This window comes from Mauremys mutica, chromosome 9, assembly GCF_020497125.1.
Source record: "Mauremys mutica isolate MM-2020 ecotype Southern chromosome 9, ASM2049712v1, whole genome shotgun sequence".
Lineage (NCBI taxonomy): Eukaryota > Metazoa > Chordata > Testudines > Geoemydidae > Mauremys > Mauremys mutica.
The window spans coordinates 47,265,635-47,285,757 of NC_059080.1; the positions used below are offsets into that span (position 1 = coordinate 47,265,635).

The 20,123-nt window shown below is 45.2% G+C and overlaps 1 protein-coding gene across 1 annotated transcript in view; it reads left to right on the plus strand.

Moving 5' to 3' along the window:
• The first annotated feature begins 1,365 nt into the window (after positions 1 to 1,365).
• The window catches only part of LOC123378106 (endothelin receptor type B-like), a 45,709-nt gene continuing 26,951 nt past the window's right edge, over positions 1,366 to 20,123 (plus strand). Inside the window, exons 1-2 of the mRNA XM_045031603.1 lie at positions 1,366 to 1,522; positions 9,472 to 10,009. Of these exons, the coding sequence (XP_044887538.1) occupies positions 9,515 to 10,009 (495 nt within the window). The 5' untranslated portion in view covers positions 1,366 to 1,522; positions 9,472 to 9,514. The remainder of the gene's footprint in view (positions 1,523 to 9,471; positions 10,010 to 20,123) is intronic.

Sequence of the window (20,123 nt, forward strand, 5' to 3'; positions counted from 1 at the left end):
GGAACTTTGGGGACTTTTTTTCTTTCTTATATTTTTGGATGTTGTAACCCTGAAGAAGTGGCAGTTCATAATTATTTGGTTTGGACTAGACAGACCAATGATTGGCTCCATTATGAGTAACCCTCTCTTCACCATCCTCCAAGGCATGAGCTACTTTAATGGCACTAGTTATTGTCAAAAAATGTGGTCTGTAGGAAGCAGAAGGCAGATGATGCTGGGCATTTCTGCTGCAGATGTGCTGTCTGTGGCTGGAGTTACTTACTAGCTGGGGTTTCCATACACTGAAAGCAGCCATAAACTTCCAGTCCAATCTATTTTGGGAAAATAACAAAACAAGACCCAACAAAAGCAGAAGCTACATGGGAGAGCACAGTGTGTGGGACTCCCCCATAGCTGAGGTTGCTAGACAGACTCTTGGAGTGTAGTCAGTGATCCATTCCATAACTGCTGACTCCAGGCCAGCACATAGGGAGATGTTAGGTAGGTCAGTCTGTGATCCAGAGAAAATCACAGGTCTGCCTGTCTGCAGAAGCCTCAATCAAGAATCCCCTTTACATTCATTACAGCTGAGTCCTGTCTCTTCCCAGATGCAAAGGACATTAGCACTCGCCCTCTCAGCCCCTCCAGATGGACTCTTTCCACTCACGAGTGCTTGACTTTCTTCCTAAGTGGGGCAGCCGAGGCTGTTTCCAGTGGGAGACAATCAGCTGAGCTGCCATCTGCCCCTCTGTCACACTCCTCCATCAGGAGTGCTGGCCTGGACGGAATGTCTGGATCCTGCCTTACTCACCCCTTGCTGGGCTCAGGTGCTAAGGGACATGTCACACCTGGGCTGGAGCACACTCTGGTGACACATTCCTGGTGCAGAGGGAGCAGGCTATCAGCTTCTTATGGGAGCAACCGGTTTTGTCCAGCCATTGGCATCAGGGCATGTATCTCTTCAGCACCCTTTCCCCAAACAGGCTCAGCTCTGGCTGCAGCCTGCACTCTGAAAGACGGTTATACAGCGCAGGAATTCGGGCCCCATTACAAAAATGCTCCAGTGCAGTATCAGGCCAGCTATGTTTCTTGCAATAATGAGGGATCCAATCCAACCTTCCCTCCCCATCCTTCCCCCCCCCACCCTGCCTGTGGATCCCTCCCCCTCCTCCTTCCTGCCTGCAGCACACTACTTGTTTATTATTTTCATCTCCCTTATGAGAGCTACCCTGTATTTTTCTCACTTCCCCCTCCTCCTCCAACCTCACCCTGGCCTTCAACCATTGGCTGTAGTGCTGGTGTCCGGGGGGCACCGAGCGGCCGCTATATAACTAACCACCCCATTCAAAGCCACTTCAGCAGGTAATGAGCAGTCAGTCTCGGCAACAGCATCCTTTCCCAGCTCATGCACATTAAAGAAAATTCTGGGATCTAACACCCTTGGGGCCTCCAGACCAAGCCCAGCTGCCTATCCAGAAAGAAAGAGCCATCAGAGTGAATGAAATTAACCCAAGGAGCCTCTGAGTTCCTAAGGACGAGGAAGGTAACTTAATCCTGATGAAGGCTATGTAATTTCATGCTGTGTTTTGCAAACAAGCCAATCCAACAACTGAACCTCCTAATAAGAACTTTTGCATGTTTGAATGTCATTTTCCCTCTCTCTCCCCGATCTCTCCTCTGGATGACAAGCTAAAAAGGAGGTTGAGAACTGCTCAAGATGTTCCTGAGGTGTGTATGAGAAAGAGGGTGTGAGCAATAAGTCTTTTGGAAAGCAAGAAAGGGAGTTCAGCAGTTTATAGGGCAAATCCTGCATTTGTCCCTTGTTTGTGTAGGAACCTGACTGTGTTCAGACCCAATAGACAGCTGGGCATGTGATGTTAATACTCTGCCCTTTATTTCAGTTATCTTTCATGCCAATAGGTGTTTATCTCCAGAAAGGTTCTTACTCTGTTGTCTGCTGTATAATATGTCAGGTTTGTCCAGGAAGAGCACACACCGGCAGTGCTGCTGGTAAAGCAGGTACATACGACTGTCCCCCTGAAATCAGCATGCCATCACACAGCAGGTAGATAAGGTAGAGGCTGCATCAAAGTGAATGGCTAACTAAGGATCTAGTGGGTTCATCCTTACCTCAAGAGAGGTCTTAATTCCCAGGCTTATGCCACCTCTGGGATGCTAGCATTCTGTATGGGGTGGGGCTGTGGTGATTTTTGCTCCATTTGTGGCTAGCGTCCCATCTGAAAACTGCTTCAATGACGGCTACCTCAGGAGTGTAAACAGACCACAGCCTTATGTTGATTCATTTATGCTCTGTAGCCTCATCCCAAGCGCAGCAATTAGAGAGTTGTCTAGAGATGGATGCTGATATTTTTACACATATGGTGTATATACTAATGTGAGGGTCTTATTGCAAAAAATTCTAACATTCAAAAATATCAGGTGACTCCTTTGAGGAGTCTAGTTCCAGCTTGGTACAGGTATAATTCTGATCTGATATGTTTCATGCTATTTAGAAGGAAATGGACTTGTAGTTTAGGCACAAAGATGCTACACCGGCAGCTAGTTTAAATCGGCACAGCTCCACAACAGCTCAGAATCTGGCCCAACTGTGTTGGGGGGAGGGTTACACAACCAGATAGTAACAGAAGTGTTTTCATCAATTGTTTTAGTCCAAACAGTTTTGGTTTGCATTTAAATGTTTCCCTGCAGTGTTGACAATGCAAACATTGCAGCAATGCACTAGTGCATGAGACACAGAAAGTGACACTGACCAGTCTATTTTCATTGCTGGGTGAAACGCAAGAATTACATTGGAAAAAACACAAAATCAGAAAGGAACCATTAGGAGAAAGTCCATTAGGATTTAGTAGAAAATGCTGCTAACCTTTGAATAACATTTTTAAACAACCCACGGATTTCTAGCGCGGGGATATAATTTTCTGTACCATCTACAAAATGGTTTAAAGATTCTACAGAGAGGATCTCATTCTCCATTAAATTCTCTAGCTTTCTACAGAAATTTCTGTATACCACTGTTGAATTTCTAGAGAACCATATTGGTTTAATTCCTATTACTTTTCCAAAAAAGGATTGTAAATGATTCTGTCAGTACAGTAGTTAATGGAGTTGTTAGTAAAACCAGGATGGATTTTTTTTTTTATTATGAGGAGTATAGCATCGTCCAGGGATTTTACCCTTGGCTTTTCAGTTGACTTGCTGGGTGTCCTTGGACAAGTTTCTTCCCATCTGTGCCTCAGTTACCCCATCTGAAAAATTAGGATGATGAAGGATGGACCATATCCTGCACCTATTAGTCCTATAAAGAGATGTTACAATGATTACTTATCTGGATGGTCTCCCTTTAAAAGAGATTGTATTGCTTCAGACCAGCATGCTAACATTTCAGGCACTCACAAGAGCCTGGAAATATGAATCAACAAAGACACTTTTTCATTAATTTTTGGACTTTCAGACTTTTAAGACCAAGCAGGAACAGTCACTGCTTTCAGTTAATTGTTTTACAAGCACATTGTGGGAAAAGATATGTAGGAATTGGAACTGCCTGATCACTCTCCCCTTACTCACATGAGCTGTCCCATTGAAGTAAATGGGGCTGCACACTTGCATAAGAATTGTAGGACCAAAGGCTGGCAGAGCAAAAGGGGGCAGAATTTGGTAGCAGGCAGCTCTTGTGCTAATTACAGCTGTATTATAACAGATTTTTTGGTTTGTTGGCAATTCTGAAAAAACATTTTAAAAGTTTCAGGTTGAATAAAACATTTCATTTTGATTTTAATTTAAACAATAAAACTAAAGCATAGTCATTATGAATTGAAAAATTGAAACATTTTGTTTCAAAAATGTCAAAATGAAACATCTGCATTTTTTTAAAAAAAATGTCTAATGAAGCAATTTGGCAAAAGTGACACAAATTTGCAAAATGTTTCAGCAGCAAAGAGTCCTGTGGCACCTTATAGACTAACAGACGTATTGGAGCATGAGCTTTCGTGGGTGAAAGCTCATGCTCCAATACGTCTGTTAGTCTATAAGGTGCCACAGGACTCTTTGCTGCTTTTACAGATCCAGACTAACACGGCTACCCCTCTGATACTTGACAAAATGTTTCAGTGACACCGAATCGGCATTGTTTTCCAAACAAGATTTCACTCAGCTCTAGTGCTAATGTAATTAAGGGAGTGGTACAAGTGTAGCTGTTTTTTGGTGGGTGTCCCTCTGCTATCTGGTTAACAGCTGATAAATGTCTTTCACTCCACTGAGTTGCATATGTATGGATCCCCCACTATCAGCCATGTTGGAATCCTGGACCCTTAGTGTCAAAGCACAGACCTCTACTGCTCGAGCTTAATAAGCAACTCTGTTGGCTGGCAGCATATATTAGCCTGTAGATGAACTAGCCCCCAGACAGGAACACAGAGCATCTAGTCAGTATCTTACACTAGCCTGGCACAAAGTGCTGCAAACAATTAAATAATATTGGTAGATAGAATTTTCAAATATATAATTTTGTTTGGCTAAATGCTGCCATTTTCTGGATGTGACATAAAACCAAGGTCATGACCACTTGAGGTCATTAAAGATCTTATCTCACTTTTTGCATGAGATGGGGTATTAGCCATAGGACCTTATATACTATGATGATCAATAGATAGATTGATGTCCTGACTGAATTCCCAACTGCAGTATATTATATTCTGCCTAAAATCCCAACTCTCTTGCCCTTGCAACTGAATATCATCTTCTTCACTTCCTGTCCTAAACTGTTGTGTGGTTTTTCAGTTGCTGCTCTTCACCACAGTGGTGGATGGAGTGATGCGGGCATATAGTTTATCCACTCGTTATATTTATAAGGCTGTTTGGGCCCCTTCTGGATAAAAGTCGCTATGCACATGTGCAATCGTTAGCACACAGAAGCATCCTAGTTATTAGCTGGTGAAAAAATTGATGGGGCACTTTGACTTCTTCTCCTCTATCATAAGCAGCAGGGGCGGCTCCAGGCACCAGCGCAGCAAGCGCGTGCCTGGGGCGGCAAGCCGTCGGGGGTGGCCTGGTGGTCGCTGTAAGGGTGGCAGTCAGGCATGCCTGCAGGATGTCTGCCGGTCCCGCGGCTTTGGCGGCAATTTGGCGGTGGGTATGCCAAAGGCGCAGGACCGGCAGATCACCTGCAGAAACACAGCCGAAGGCCGCCTGACTACCATGCTTGGGGCGATAAAAATCATAGAGCCACCCCTGATAAGCAGTTATAATACAAAGAAATTGTCTTTAAAAAGTATCTTTTATTACTAATCCCTTTAATAAACTCTACAGCAATTTGAATTCTCCAGCATCACTTAGGAGATCCATTCTGTGACTAAAAGATTTGATTATTTTTAATTATCCATATTTGGCATATAATCAGAAACAAATGCTATAATCTCCCTCCCAAAGTTGTTTGTTTATTATTTAAACTACCAAGGACTCAATTGCCTTTAGGATTAGGGTGTTAAAAGGAAGGAGAAACACTTTGTGGAATGGTTCAATTTCAGTGAACTTCCAGCAGAACATAAGCAGAGTGTAGATTGCCTCAGAACTTGTGAGCCCAAGGCTTCTAGGGTCTGCAACTCTAGGTCAGCTGGCTATCTAGGCTCCCTGCTCCCAACAAGAGTCTGGTTAGTTTCACTGCAGCTATTCAATGGTGGGCAGTTGTGAAACTGACAATAATCAATCCATTTCAGTCAGCAGTGACTGCAAGTGGGCAGCAGGGAATCCAGGAGCATATTTCATTTCAGAAACACTAGACTTTGTGGGATTTCAGTTCTATAAAAATGCTCTAGTTTTTAGCTTTTTTGTCCCAATTCAAGATAGAAAGGGGAAAAAACATCCCCTCCTTCTACCTCTCCTGGGCCTTCCCTATTCTGAGACCAAGCAGTGCACCTTGTCACTACCTTTAACATCCCTCTCAGTCCCTGGCCCTCATCTCCATGCCCCCACTCCATACCCCTTTCCTGGAATCTTGGCCTGCCACATTTCTCCTTTCACCCCATCCCTTACCGGTACTCTGAATATCCCTGTCACAAATGGTCCCCATAGTTTAACAAGCAACTTGCTGGAGGTTATAGTCTTACTGTGACTCCTACTGAAGTCAAAGCTCCCCTTGACTTTACTGGAGGAGAGATCAAGCCCAATATCACTTTGTACAATGTTAAATACAGAAGGCAAAGTTCATATCTATTTATCTAATCAGCAAGATATTGCCCTGGTACATCACAGGTGTTAATTCTGTTATACACCTCTACCCCGATATAACGCCACCCGATATAACACGAATTTGGATATAACATGGTAAAGCAGTGCTCCGGGGTGGGGGGGGCCTGCGTGTGTTGGTGGATCAAATCAAGTTCGATATAACGCAGTTTCACCTATAACGCGATAAGATTTTTTGGCTCCCGAGGACAGCGTTATATCGAGGTAGAGGTGTTTGTCCTCAGTCTGTTGTATGGTGGCTCAGTCTGTTGTATGGTGGACTGTAGTTATCTAAAACTTATTTTATAATTGCAACTAGCTAAAGCAGGAGGAAGGATGGTCATGTAATTATGGCAATTGTGTAGGAGTCAGGAGACCTGAACTGTATTCCTGGCTCCACCATGGTTTTGTTCTGTGAGTTTGGAGAAGTCACGTGCTATCTGTGCCATTTTTCTCCTCTGTAATATTAACCTACTGCCTGGGACATTGTGAGGTTAAATGGCTTAGTGTTTTGAAATCCTGAGATGTGCACACTGCTATTTTAAAACAGTGGCCATGAGCTGGGAAGTGGAATAAGCACTAATGTGTATTATTTGCTTTATGGGAGCACCTAGAGGTCTCAAGTGGGAGGTGAGCACCACTGTGCTATCATTCATCAAAGCAGCATATTGCTTTGGGAGAGTTACATGTGTCCACTAATATTTAACATGAATGTTGTGGAAGATTCTGAAATTAAGCATTGCAATTAAAGAACTATACCAATAGAGGGGGAAAATATTCCCCCACCATATTAATTGGTATTAGATGTTTGGTTTAAACACACCATAGTGGGAGAAAATCTTGTGGTCTATTCCAAGCAAATGTGGTCTATTCAGGGATGGATTCAGCCACATGGTTTCTTTTAGTTCTACATGGAGCATGCTGAAAATGGATCTTTAACTGCTTCACGACTGTCTCACACAGCTGGGATGTTGGACAAATCTCTACTGGCTGACTCCAGTGCCTACTGAAGACAATGGGAATATCTCCATTAGCCTCAGGTCCAGTTCTAATGGGACAGTGGGCACTTCAGAGACTGTCATAATGCAGTGCTGTTGCGTGGGGTGTGGAGAAGGGGTTTACATGGGGTGTTACCAAGGCTATCAAAGAGGAAGGAAGATCCATTGGTTAGGGTGTTAGCCTGGGACGTGGAAAACCCAGGTTCAACTGCCTGCTCTCCCAAGCACTTCCTGTGTGACTTGGGGCAAGTCATCTCATCTCACTGGCCTCAGTTTCTCCTCTGTACCATGGAAATAACAACACTGCCCCGCTACAAAGGGGAATTGTGAAGATAAGTATATATTAAAGATTGTAAGGCACTCAGATACTATATATCAGAGGGGTAGCCGTGTTAGCCTGGATCTATAAAAGCGGCAAAGAGTTCTGTGGCACCTTATAGTTTTTAGAAGGTCTCTTTCTATAAGTCTATCATATATAACTAAACTATTGTTGTATGTAAAGTAAATAAGGTTTTAAAAATGTTTAAGAAGCTTCATTTAAAATTAAATTAAAATGCAGAGCCCCCCGGACTGGTGGCCAGGACCCAGGCAGTGTGAATGCTACTGAAAATCAGTTCGCGTGCCGCCTTTGGCACGCATGCCATAGGTTGCCTACCCCTGTTATAGATTAACAGAAGTATTGGAGCATGAGCTTTCATGGGTATTCACCCATGAAAGCTCATGCTCCAATACATTTGTTAGTCTATAAGGTGCCACAGAACTCTTTGTCTCAGATACTATGGTGATGCCTAAGATAGATGGATATTACTGCTGTTCTCTTACTGACGAGCATTTCTTCTGTGTTTTGGAATCGGAGAAGATTGTTTAAAGATAAACTCAGATGTAATTATCTGAGGCCAAATTATAAATGGAAGGCGTGTGGGGGCCTGGGATGACAGCCAGCAAGATATAAAAGGCAGGCCTGAGATCAGTGCTTGTTGGCAAACCTCAGACTCACAGCATTCAATCTGGTTTTGTTCTGAGAGCAATAGGACATAGAATTCTTAACAGGAGACTGGCCTATTCTGCATTGGTTCTTGTAACAATGATAGCTCTTAGCTAGCACATTTCAACCACCGATCTCAGAGTACCTTATAAGTGAGGACATTAGCTAAATTTTACAGACAGGGAAACTGAGTCACTGATGGGTGAAGTGACTTGACTGAGGTCAGACAGCCAATCAGTGGCTGAGCCTGACTGTTAAGCCTTCACCGGGCCAGGCTGAGAAGAAACATCTGTTTGTATTTCATGCACTGAAGACGCTTTGTATCAAACACATCCCAAAGTGCTCTACAGACTATATGAAGCACTCTGCCCACCACTTCAATGCAGCAACCTCAAACAGGAATTTTCTGGGAAAATTTACAGTGAAATTAAAAAGCCACTTTTCTTCAGAAAAGTGTTTTGACATAACATTTTTAATCAACTGCAGTAATTACCTGGTTTGGAAGTGAGCCCAGACCTGGGGTTCACACACTTACAGCTGTGACAAGTGCCATGGGATTTTCACTGACCACATCACTGGTTCATACTTCATCTGATATATTGCACTGCCTGTGGCACAGTGCAGCACACTGAGCTGTTAGCCCATTCCTGGTCTGAAGTGAAGAATGCCAACTGCAGTACTGAATCAACACCATCACTTGAAATAAAACCAATGTTTGTTGTTGACAGCAGACCTCAAAGTACAGTATAGCTCCATTTAACTAGTCTCTGGATTACTCATGATCCATGAATCAATGTGCATCATGTATTGTCTCCCTATGTCTCTGGGAAGATAGGACTTCTATTGTACTGAGCAAACTGGCCCTGGTTAGCTTGGCTCACTTGAGATCTCAGCTTAAGGTGATATAGCTGCAATACACAAAATAAATCATTTTAGACGGGGAATAAGGACTGGGCAGTGCCTGAGGGGCAAAGGCTTTTTGCTGAAATACTGAATTAAAGGATTTCAGACACAGCAGCATTTTTTTGTATTTAAGATATTTAAAGAGGTTAGTCCATGTTAGATTCAGTGACTACTGCTCTGAGAATGGACTGGATCCAAAGCCATTGAAGTCAGTGGAAAGACTTCCACTGACTACACTGGACTTTTGGTCAGGCCCTATGAGAATAATGACAGTGGGGTTTCTTTGCTGATTCATCATTCAATTCCTCAATTTCATCATGCTTCCCCTTCCCCCATAACTGTTTTCCCCCCATTCCTTCTCTACAGGAGAAGCCAAGACTCAAACAGACATTCATACTGCTGCAAGCAAATGCACATAGGAATGTGGCTGGGGTTTGGTGTTCCATCCTCAATGGCTAGAATCCCAACTTCTGTAGTACTAGCCATTTGCCTGACTTGCCTCTTCTCAAGCGTCTGCAGTCAGACCCCGAGGAACATCAAGGAGAGCACGATTCCATTTAAGGTTCTACACCAGGAGCAGGTTTACAGTCTTATCCAATCGAGCTTGTTCCAGGATGTCAGAGCCTCCTCCAACGAGTCGAATGACACCCCTGGAAACGCCCAGTCACAGCTACCCCTGCCCACTATGTGTATAAAGCCTGCTGAAATCAGACACATCTTCAAGTACATCAATACCATCGTGTCCTGCACCATCTTCATGGTGGGCATCATCGGCAACTCCACCCTGCTGAGGATCATTTACAAGAACAAATGCATGAGGAATGGGCCCAATGTCCTCATTGCTAGCTTGGCTCTTGGGGACCTTCTCTACATCCTCATAGCTCTTCCCATCAATGTGTACAAGGTAGGCATTATGGGGCACTAATAATCTTGCCATCTGGGGAGGTGGCAAGGGGGATTTCACCCTCCCACATTACAATGCTCTGATCCTACCATGATAAATACCTGGACAGATAACACTGATTTGGGTGGCCAATGCACACCAAGAAGTATGATAACTGTATACAAGTATCTGAAGCAACTGTCAGAGAACCATTATGCCAGTGGAGAAGGCATTGGGTGGGGACTCAAGAAACTTGGGTTCTCTTCTGAGGTCTGCCACTGATCTACTATGGGCAAATCACTACAGTCTCTGAGCCTCCATTGTCCTTATCTATCTTGGGAGTAAATTCTTTGGCAGGGACTGTCTCTCCCTACAGACAGGGCTTAGCACAATACAGTCATGGCCAAGACCTGGAAATGCTATTAGAGCAATGAGTGCCACCTGGTGCAGAGATGGATTCTAGGGTGGTGAAGGGGGACACAATTAGGAAAATTAAATTATTTGAAGAAACAAACAGTTAAGCCACATATCAGATGGGAGGTTGATTGGACCAATGAACAATCTCTCCAGGGAAGAGGTAAAAATTACTCAGCACTAGACAGGAGAACAATTCTGTACTGACCAGGAGGCAGACTAGCCTACTAGCCAAAGCAAAGACTGCTGTACTGGGGGGAGATGGGGTCAAATGGGGCCTTCTCCCAGTCCCAGAAATGCTCTCAGGGCACTAGGGCACTCACACTCACCCACCAGGTGGCAGGTGGAGAGAAGCTGAGGTAAAGAGAGAGGGAGGGGAAGGGGCAGACACACCTAAAGCAGGGACCTCTAGACATTGAGAGAACTTTCTGCTTTTCTGCCTGGGCTGTCTTTGCCCTGTGCTAATCGGCTCTTGGATCCAGCCCTCTCCTTCCCCTCCCTCACAATCTCTGCACCTCAGCTTCTCTCCACACGTGCCCCTCTTACCTCTTCTCTGCCCTGTCCCCTCACCCCCTTCTCTTCAATGGCCCCTCTCCTTCACTTATCTTTCCATTTAGCTGATTCCCACCTATGGAAAAGTACCTAAAAACAAAACAGTAGGACTACCATGCCATTTGCTGCCATTCCAATCACTCTTGCTGGCGTGTTCTACACCTTCCCTCACCCCATGTCTATCTGCTCTGTTTAGACTGTGAGCTCTTTGGGGCAGGGAATGTCTGCTACTCAGTGCTTGCACAGCACGTAGCACAACAGAGCCCCACTCTCGGTTGGCTGTTAGGCACTGCCATAATAAACATGGTTAATAATAATTAGCAAGAGATGACAAATCCTCAGGTTTCCTGTGGGTGCTGGAGGTCTATGGAATGAAGTGAAGATCCTGTGTCCTGCTGCAGAGGAAACTGCTCATGAAACCTGAGATTTGTTCCCAACTCTGTACAATCATGGTCATATCACTTCCCCTCTCCATGCCTTAGTATCCCCATTGATAAAATCTTGCAGTGCAAAGGTAGATGAGCGTTACTGAGCTCAATGGATAGAGCATGCCAAGTGTCATTACTGAGCAGGAAGGAGTGTTCTGAGATAAGGCGGAGTGAGAGTATATATCCTTCAATTAACGTAATGCCCTTCTAAATCACTATTTCCATAGATTCCAAGGCCAGCAGGGACCACTGTGACCATCATCTGACCCCCTGTATAACACAGCCCAGAGAACTGCTCCACAATGTGTGTGTATCATAGAATCATAGAATCATAGAATTCAAGATCAGAAGGGACCATTATGATCATCTAGTCTGACCTCCTGCAAGATGCAGGCCACATAAGCCGATCCACCCACTCCTGAACTAATTCTCTCCCTTGACTCTGCTGTTGAATGCTCCAAATCGTGATTTAGAGATTTCAAGTAGCAGATAATCCACCAGCAAGCGACCCCTGCCCCATGCTTCGGAGGAAGGCGAAAAACCTCCAGGGCCACTGCCAATCTACCCTGGAGGAAAATTCCTTCCCGACCCCAAATATGGCGATCAGCTGAACCCCGAGCATGCAGGCAAGACTCTCCAGCCAGACCCTCTGGAAAGGGCTAACAATATCCCAACATTGACCCTTTGTACTAATTACCAGTGTGGCACGTTATTGACCTATTGACTAAACCCGTTATCCTATCATACCATCCCCTCCATAAACTTATCCAGCTTAATCTTAAAGTCATGGAGGTCCTTCGCCCCCACTGTTTCCCTTGGTAGGCTGTTCCAGAATTGCACTCCTCTGATGGTTAGAAACCTTTGTCTAATTTCAAGCCTAAATTTCCTAACTGACAATTTATATCCGTTTGTCCTTGTGTCCACATTATCACTGAGCTGAAATAATCCCTCTCCTTCCCCGGTATTTATCCCTCTGATATATTTAAAGAGTGCAATCATATCTCCTCTTGTCCTTCTTTTGGTTAAGGAAAACAAACCGAGCTCCTCAAGTCTCCTTTCATACGACAGGCCTTCCATTCCTCGGATCATTCTAGTGGCCCTTCTTTGTACTCGTTCCAGTTTGAATTCATCCTTCTTAAACATGGGAGACCAAAACTGCACACAATACTCCAAATGAGGTCTTACCAACGCCTTATATAACGGGACTAGCACCTGCTTATCTCTACTAGAAATACCTCGCCTAATGCATCCCAAGACCGCATTAGCTTTTTTAACAGCCACATCACATTGCTTACTCATAGTCATCCTACGATCAACCAGGACTCCTAGGTCCTTCTCCTCCTCCGTTACTTCCAACTGGTGCGTCCCCATCTTATAACTAAAATTCTTATTAGTCATCCCTAAATGCATAACCTTACACTTCTCATTATTGAATTTCATCTTGTTACTAATACTCCAGTTTACAAGGTCATCCAAATCTCCCTGGAGGATATCCCGATCCTTTTCCGAATTGGCAATACCTCCCAACTTGGTGTCATCCGCAAACTTTATCAGCCCACTCCTACTTTTGGTTCCGAGGTCAGCGATAAATAGATTAAATAAAATCGGACCCAAAACCGAACCTTGAGGAACTACACTGGTAACCCCCCTCCAACCCGACAGATCACCCTTCAATACGACCCTCTGCAGTCTCCCCTTTAACCAGCTCCTTATCCACCTCTGGATTTTCATTTCGATCCCCATCTTTTCCAATTTAACCAGTAATTCCTCATGCGGTACCGTATCAAACGCCTTACTGAAATCAAGATATATTAGGTCCACCGCATTTCCCTTGTCTAAAAAATCTGTTACTTTCTCAAAGAAGGAGATCAGGTTGGTTTGACACGATCTACCTTTCGTAAAACCATGCTGTAATTTGTCCCAGTTGCCATCGGCCTCAAGGTCCGTAACCACTCTCTCCTTTATAATTTTTTCCATGACTTTGCATACTACAGATGTTAAACTAACAGGCCTGTAGTTACCCGGGTCACTTTTTTTCCCCTTCTTGAATATAGGAACTATATTAACTAATCTCCAGTCGAACGGTACAATCCCCGAGTTTAGAGATTTATTAAAAATCATCGCTAATGGGCTTGCAATTTCACTCGCCAATTCCCTTAATATTCTAGGATGAAGATTATCCGGGCCCCCCGATTTACTTCTGTTAAGCTGTTCAAGTTTGGCTTCTACCTCAGATACCGTAATGTCTACCCCCATATCTTCATTCCCATCAGTCCCTCTACCACTATTCCTTAGCTCTTCATTAGCCTCATTAAAGACCGAGGCAAAATATTCGTTTAGATATTGTGCCATGCCAAGATTATCCCTAATCTCCACTCCGTCTAAAGTTTTAAGCGGTCCCACTTCTTCCTTCTTGGTTTTCTTCCTATTTATATGGCTAAAAAACCTTTTGCTATTGGTTTTAATCCCCTTCGCTAGGTCCATCTCCACCCGGCTCTTTGCCTTTCTCACTGCTTCCCTACACCCTCTGACCTCAATAAGGTAGGTTTCTTTGCTGATCCCTCCCATTTTCCAGTCCTTGTACGCTTTCTGTTTTTTCTTAATCACCCCTCTGAGACGCTTGCTCATCCAGCTCGGTCTAAAACTGCTACCTACGAACCGTTTTCCCTTTCTATACAGGCCTCTGACAGCTCCTGCAACTTCAACCTGAAGTAACCCCAGGCGTCTTCCGCCTTTAGATCCCTAAATATATTAGGCCAGTCCACTTCCCTAACTAGTCGCCTTAATTTAATAAAGTTAGCCCTTTTGAAATCGTAAACCTTAGTCTCAGATGCAATTTTGTTTATCCTTCCATTTATTTTGAATCAAATTAGCTCATGGTCACTCGAGCCAAGGTTGTCCCCTACAACTATTTCCTCAACAAGGAATGTTATACAACTGTGCACTGAGCAACTGCAGGATGTGTTCTTAAGCCCTGCAGTGGTACTGAAACAACTTTTATAGTGGGGGTACTGAAGACGGAAGCCATATATTTGGGTTGTTATTAGCACACCAGCAGCCCTAGTTCCAGCATCACTCTCCCTGGAGAGAGAATAACCTGGGATCCAATAACTCAGTTTATTCCTGCTCAGCAAAATTTTTAGCATCCTTCTTCATTTAAAAATACCTATCAAGGTTGGAGTCATTTTTTAATCTCCTCCATATAATGAGCTGGGCGTGTGAGACAGAAAAACTCAGAGGCAAATAAGAATGGCAGCAAATTCAAGGGTAGGTAAACACACACACACAGTTTGAATCAACCAACCCTTTGGGGTAGAACTCACCTGTGCACATTTACACATCCAACAGGTTGCAAGGGAGAGCAAGTGATAGAGCACGCTAATCTGCAGTGCAGCAAGGACCTGTAATGTGAGTGAGATGATGTCCTCTTCTGTGAGCACAGGGGATTTTCAAGAACAGGTTTGACAAATAGCTGTCTGGGATGGTCTAGGTTTATTTAATCCTGCCTCAGTGCAGGGGGGATGGACGATAGAAGACTCTTGAGGTACCTTTTATACTTGGCTGGTGCCCCTGGACCCATACATGTTTGCTTTCAAGGAGGCTCTGGAGAAATTGCGCCAGTATTATGATGTCTATTATCTCCCCTGCACTTCAGGTGTCCAGTCAAAGCCAACGGATTGCCCAGTCTGTCCATTTTTGTGCAATGGCTCAGGACCGCACATCCCCAGTCCATCTACCAGCATGAAATTTCTGTCTATATTTTTTGCCCAACAGGCCAACCCTGTCCAGGATGGCCACCTTCACTGTATCATAGTCCCAGGCCTGTTCTTCATTCAGGGCCATATAGGCCGCCTGGGCTTCTGACAAGTAGGGTGCCACTCAGAGGGCCCATGATCTCTTAGCCCATCTGGCTCCCATTGCTACTGTCTCGAGTAACGGGCATCCAGAAGTGGAATAGGATGGGCTGATGATGATGATTGCACTGCATTAGCAGAGTTCTGTGGGTTAGGGGAGCCTGGCATTGTTCTGCACTGGCACCGCTCTGTGGGCAAGGCTAGAAGAGCAGGGGCCATCTCAGCGCAGAACTGAGATATGCTGAGGAAGCCAGGTGGGGTTCCAGAACTCAAACAAATGGCGCTGCTGCAAATGGGGAACACTGGCAGAGTCTTGTGGGTGGTGGGAATGGGTTAGCAAAAAGGGGGTGCCGCTCAGGGACTGCAATGCTCATGTTGAGGAATAAACTTCTGTTGGAGTTTAGCTTCTGTTCTTTCCAATGCTTTAGTGAGCATGACTACAAACTCACTCTTCTGCAGCAAGGCCAGAGGGGGCTTTGTATGTGGGCAGATGTTATAAACCAGGCTGATCTAGACTTAATCTGGGTTTGGGTGGGAAACCTCCCCGAGAAGAATACACTTGTTTTGTGCCACAAACAGCAGTTCTCCTTACATTTCCTGCAGCAGCACTGATCCAGTTCTGTGCACACCTCACACCCCAATTTGGGACTGATTTTAATAGCGATTCTTTTCTTTTTCAAAAAGAAAAATCAGAGATCTAATGTGTTACGTTAATACACAGCTACAGCTGCGATTTAAACCCTGGTGAGTAGGGAAGGGAATGTTTTTGTCATGATCAGGGCTTGTGGGGCATAACTCGGGACTCTTCTTTTAGTTTTTAAACAAAGTGATACATTTTTTTTCCTTCCCTTTAATGGCTGGCCAGCCCATTGGAAAGCCTGGCCACTGGGTTTGCACTCTGAGGACAGGTATTTATTATCAACTAACAGTGATAATTTAGTAGTAGTAGAAATAAGTATATAGCATCATAGCAGCATTTTATTTTATTTCTGCAATGCAACTTTTCCCAAAGAGCTTATGGTCTAAAATTATAGCGGTAGCACAGTGAAGAAATACCCCATCGGCACATTGGTGTGAGGGGGAAGAGGAAGAGGGGAGCCCAGGGAAAGCTTTTAATGCATGTATTCTCTTGGTTAATAATCCTGATCCAAAGCCCACTGAATTCAATAGGAGTCTTTCCGTTGCTGTAAGTGACTTTGGACAGGAGATTGGCAGAATGGCAAGAGGGCAGAATGGTTTGAGGAAAGACTTGAGCCTGATGCTGCCAGGTGGTAATGAGATGAGGTGGGTGGTGGGTAGTGTGACAAAGCTCTGTCCTTGTCTCCGTGGGTCCCGCGATTCCTGGTGGATTTCACTAGCCTCAGGGGCTCACTGTGACCTTCCACATAGCCCTTTTCTCTTTAGAGGTAAGGGTCACAGTCTACTGAGCCATTTTCATCATAAGCCAGCGAGGGAGGTGAGGAGAAGCTATCCTCCCTTGCACAGTCTCTGTTGTCTCTCAGTCTCAGTGATTAATCAGGAGGGCAATGGGGGGAGCCTGGGCCTGCCCTCTACTCCAGGCTCCAGCCTAGGGACCCTAATAGTATCAGCTATGGTACAATACCCTGGGCTACTTCCCCACAGCAGCCCCCACTTCCTCAAGCTCCACTTCACCCTTACCTCAGGGCCTCCTTCCTTGTGCCTAATATGATGTGTACGGCTCAGTCTCTCCAACAGCGCAACTTCCCCCCACAGCTCCCTGACTAACTGGGAGGCTTTTAACTAGTTTCAGCCAGTCCCTGATTGGCTTCAGGTGTCCCAATCAACCTAGCTGTCTCCATTGCTTTCTGGAAGGTTCTTAATTGGCCCCTGGTGTCTTGATTAACCTGGAGCAACTGCCATTTGGTTACCATGGTAACAGGGATTTCTTTAGCCTGGGGCTAACATACCTGTTTCTCACTACTTTCCTATAGCCATCTGGCCTTGCCCCATCACATATCCCCCCTCTCTGCTCAACACCATAGAATTGGGCAACTTGGGACGCCAGGCAGTGTGCTCTTGACAGACCATCAGCGTTACCGTGGTGGCATCCAGCCCTGTGCCGTATGTGGAACTGGAACAGTTGGAGGGATAAGAACCACCTGGTGACCCTTGCGTTCTTTTCCTTATTCCTATGCATGGTCCGTCAAGAGTAAATCACCGGCCTAAGAGGTAATAACGTAGTGTCTCCATGGCCCATTTGACAGCAAGGCATTCTCTCTCGACTACTGCGTATTTCTGTTCTCTTAGGAGCAGCTTTCTGCTTAGGTAGAGGATCAGGTGTTCCTCTTCTCCCACCATTTGCGACAGAACTACCCCCAACTCCACCTCGGAAGCATCTGTTTGTAAAATAAATTCCTTGTTTAAGTCCAGGGCTATGAGTATGGGGTCATTACAAAGGGCCATCCAAAGGTCTGTGAATGCCCCCTCTGCTGCGTCGGTCCACTTCACCATGTCTGGACCTCGGGCCTATACCAGATCCGTTAGGGGACTTTCCCTAGTGTCAAAGTGGGGTATAAAACATCGGTAATAGCCTACCACGCCTAGGAACACATGGACCTGCTTCTTTCAGGTTGGCTGGGTCCAGTTTTGAATCGCCTCTACTTATTCGTTTGGGTCTTCACTATGCCCCTTCCTACAATAAACCCCAGGTACCTAGCCTCGGCTAGCCCTATGGTGCATTTAGTGGGATTAGCGGTGAGCCCAGTCCGTTTTAAGGTGCTCAGTACTGCCTCAACTTTCTCCAAGTGGGTTCCCAAGTCTGGCATATGGATTATGACATCATCTAGGTATGCAGCTGCATAACTAGTATAGGGGCGCAGCTGTTTATCCATGAGGTGCTGGAATGTAGCTGGGGCCCCATGTAACCTGAAAGGGAGGACAGTGTTCTGGAATAGCCCATCTCGGGGTGGAGAACACTGTCTTTTCTTTAGCTTCTTTAGTCAGGGGAATCTGCCAATATCCTTTTGTCAGATCCAGTGTAGACAAGAATCGGGCACTACCCAGTCGATCAACCAGTTCGTCGATGCATGGTATGGGGTATGCATTGATTTAGGATACTTGCCAAGGTTTTAGAAGATAGATGTGGTAAATTTGCTCCGTTTTCTTGCAGCCTGGCTGCCGCACCTTATAGTTCACCTGTCCCACAGCTTCAGTCACTTCATAGGGTCCCTGCCACTGGGCCAACAGTTTATTTTCTGTTGTGGACACCAGGACCATCACTTGATCCCCTGGTTGGAACCGTCGAAGGTTTGCTTGGTGGTTATAAAGGGTTTGTTGGGTCTCCTGTGCTTTCTCCAAGTGTTCCCGTACAATGGGTGTAACTTGGGCTATCCGATCCCTCATCTGCAGTACATACTCGACTATGTTCCTTCCGGGATTTGGATCCTCTTCCCAGGCTTCTCTGGCTATATCCAATATGCCCCAGGGGTGGCGCCCGTATAGTAGTTCGAATAGAGAGAACCCCATGGAGGCTTGCAGGACCTCCCGGATGGCGAACATGAGGTAAGGCAATAAGGTATCCCAATCTTTCCATCCCGCCTCACAACTTTCCTGATCATGGCTTTGTTGCCGGCTCAAAGAGCCTGAGGCGGAGCAACAGCAGGGTTCGTTGCCCAGTGTGCGTAGCACTGATTGACACACCAGGGTGGAGAAGCAAAACCAGGTTTATTTGAGCCCAAATAAGGTGCCAGGGAGAAAAGCATTCTCAAATCCTGCACACCCGCGCGCAGGCGGGGTCCCAGCATTTATACCCCCCTTGCTTGTGTAAGCCTTTTGTTCGGTTTTCCCCCTCACCCCTCCCTTCCCAACAGCAGTTACATTAGGCATTACATTTCAGCGTGTTAGAAAAGTTCTCATCCACAAGCTTATCTGTTGGCCTTGTCAGCTTCAGGCACATGAAGCCTTCTCCCCCTCTTTCTCCCGCCTTCTCACTACTATTGCTAGTTTAAGCGGAACTGCAGCTGTCTGCTAAAAAGCTGACTCTCACAAATTCTGCTTCTAGGCTGTTAGCATGCAGACTGGTTAAAGTTCACAGCATGTAAGAACTTTGGTTCACTTCAGGCCCAAAGTCACAACTTTGGTTTACTCAGGCCTAGTGACACCAACAATTCCCCCCTTTGAGAATACTCAACAAACTTTTGGCGAGTTTTCTCAAACTTTAAAAACAAAAAACTATGAAGCTTTACAGATATATGTACAACTGCTCTTTTGAGCTTAGTCACCCCCAACCCAGGAATGAATGCATGGACAAAAGAGTGGAATGTTCATTTAACAACTAAGGGATTGGGGCACTGACTATAAATCAGGTAGGTATACCAAGTGGTTTAATTTCCCAGATGTCTTGGTGAATAATGTAGTCCCACATGCATCCTCCCCATGGACCCAGCAGGATTCGGTATGTGGGAGCCCACACCCACTCTAACTGGTCCATATGCTTGGAAGGAGCACTGTGAATGTCCACACTTCCATTCAGAAAGTGTCCAAGTATGTCTCCATGACCACAGATCAGATGGTACTCTTGATGCGTCTGTAAGGGCAGTGGGCCAAGTCTGGTCTAGATCCCACTGCAATGCCTTCCCAGCCTCAGTGATATTCAATACCATCTCTGTCAGTAACTTCTGGGTCATAGAACTAAGGGCTGAAATGACATGTAACTCACCAACTCCAGCCTGTACTTAAGATAGCTGAGTTTCAAGAATAAGGCTAGTAGCCTTTTCTAGTTGGCCCAATTTCTTATCATGTTCTTGTCTTTTAAGATATTGGCCCTAGCCCACAGGGATCTGCTCAATTCTCTTTTTTTCCAGAGGAAATAACCCAGGCCCTCTGTTGTGCTAATCTAATGGCAGCCCCTTGTGAGCAATCTGGGTA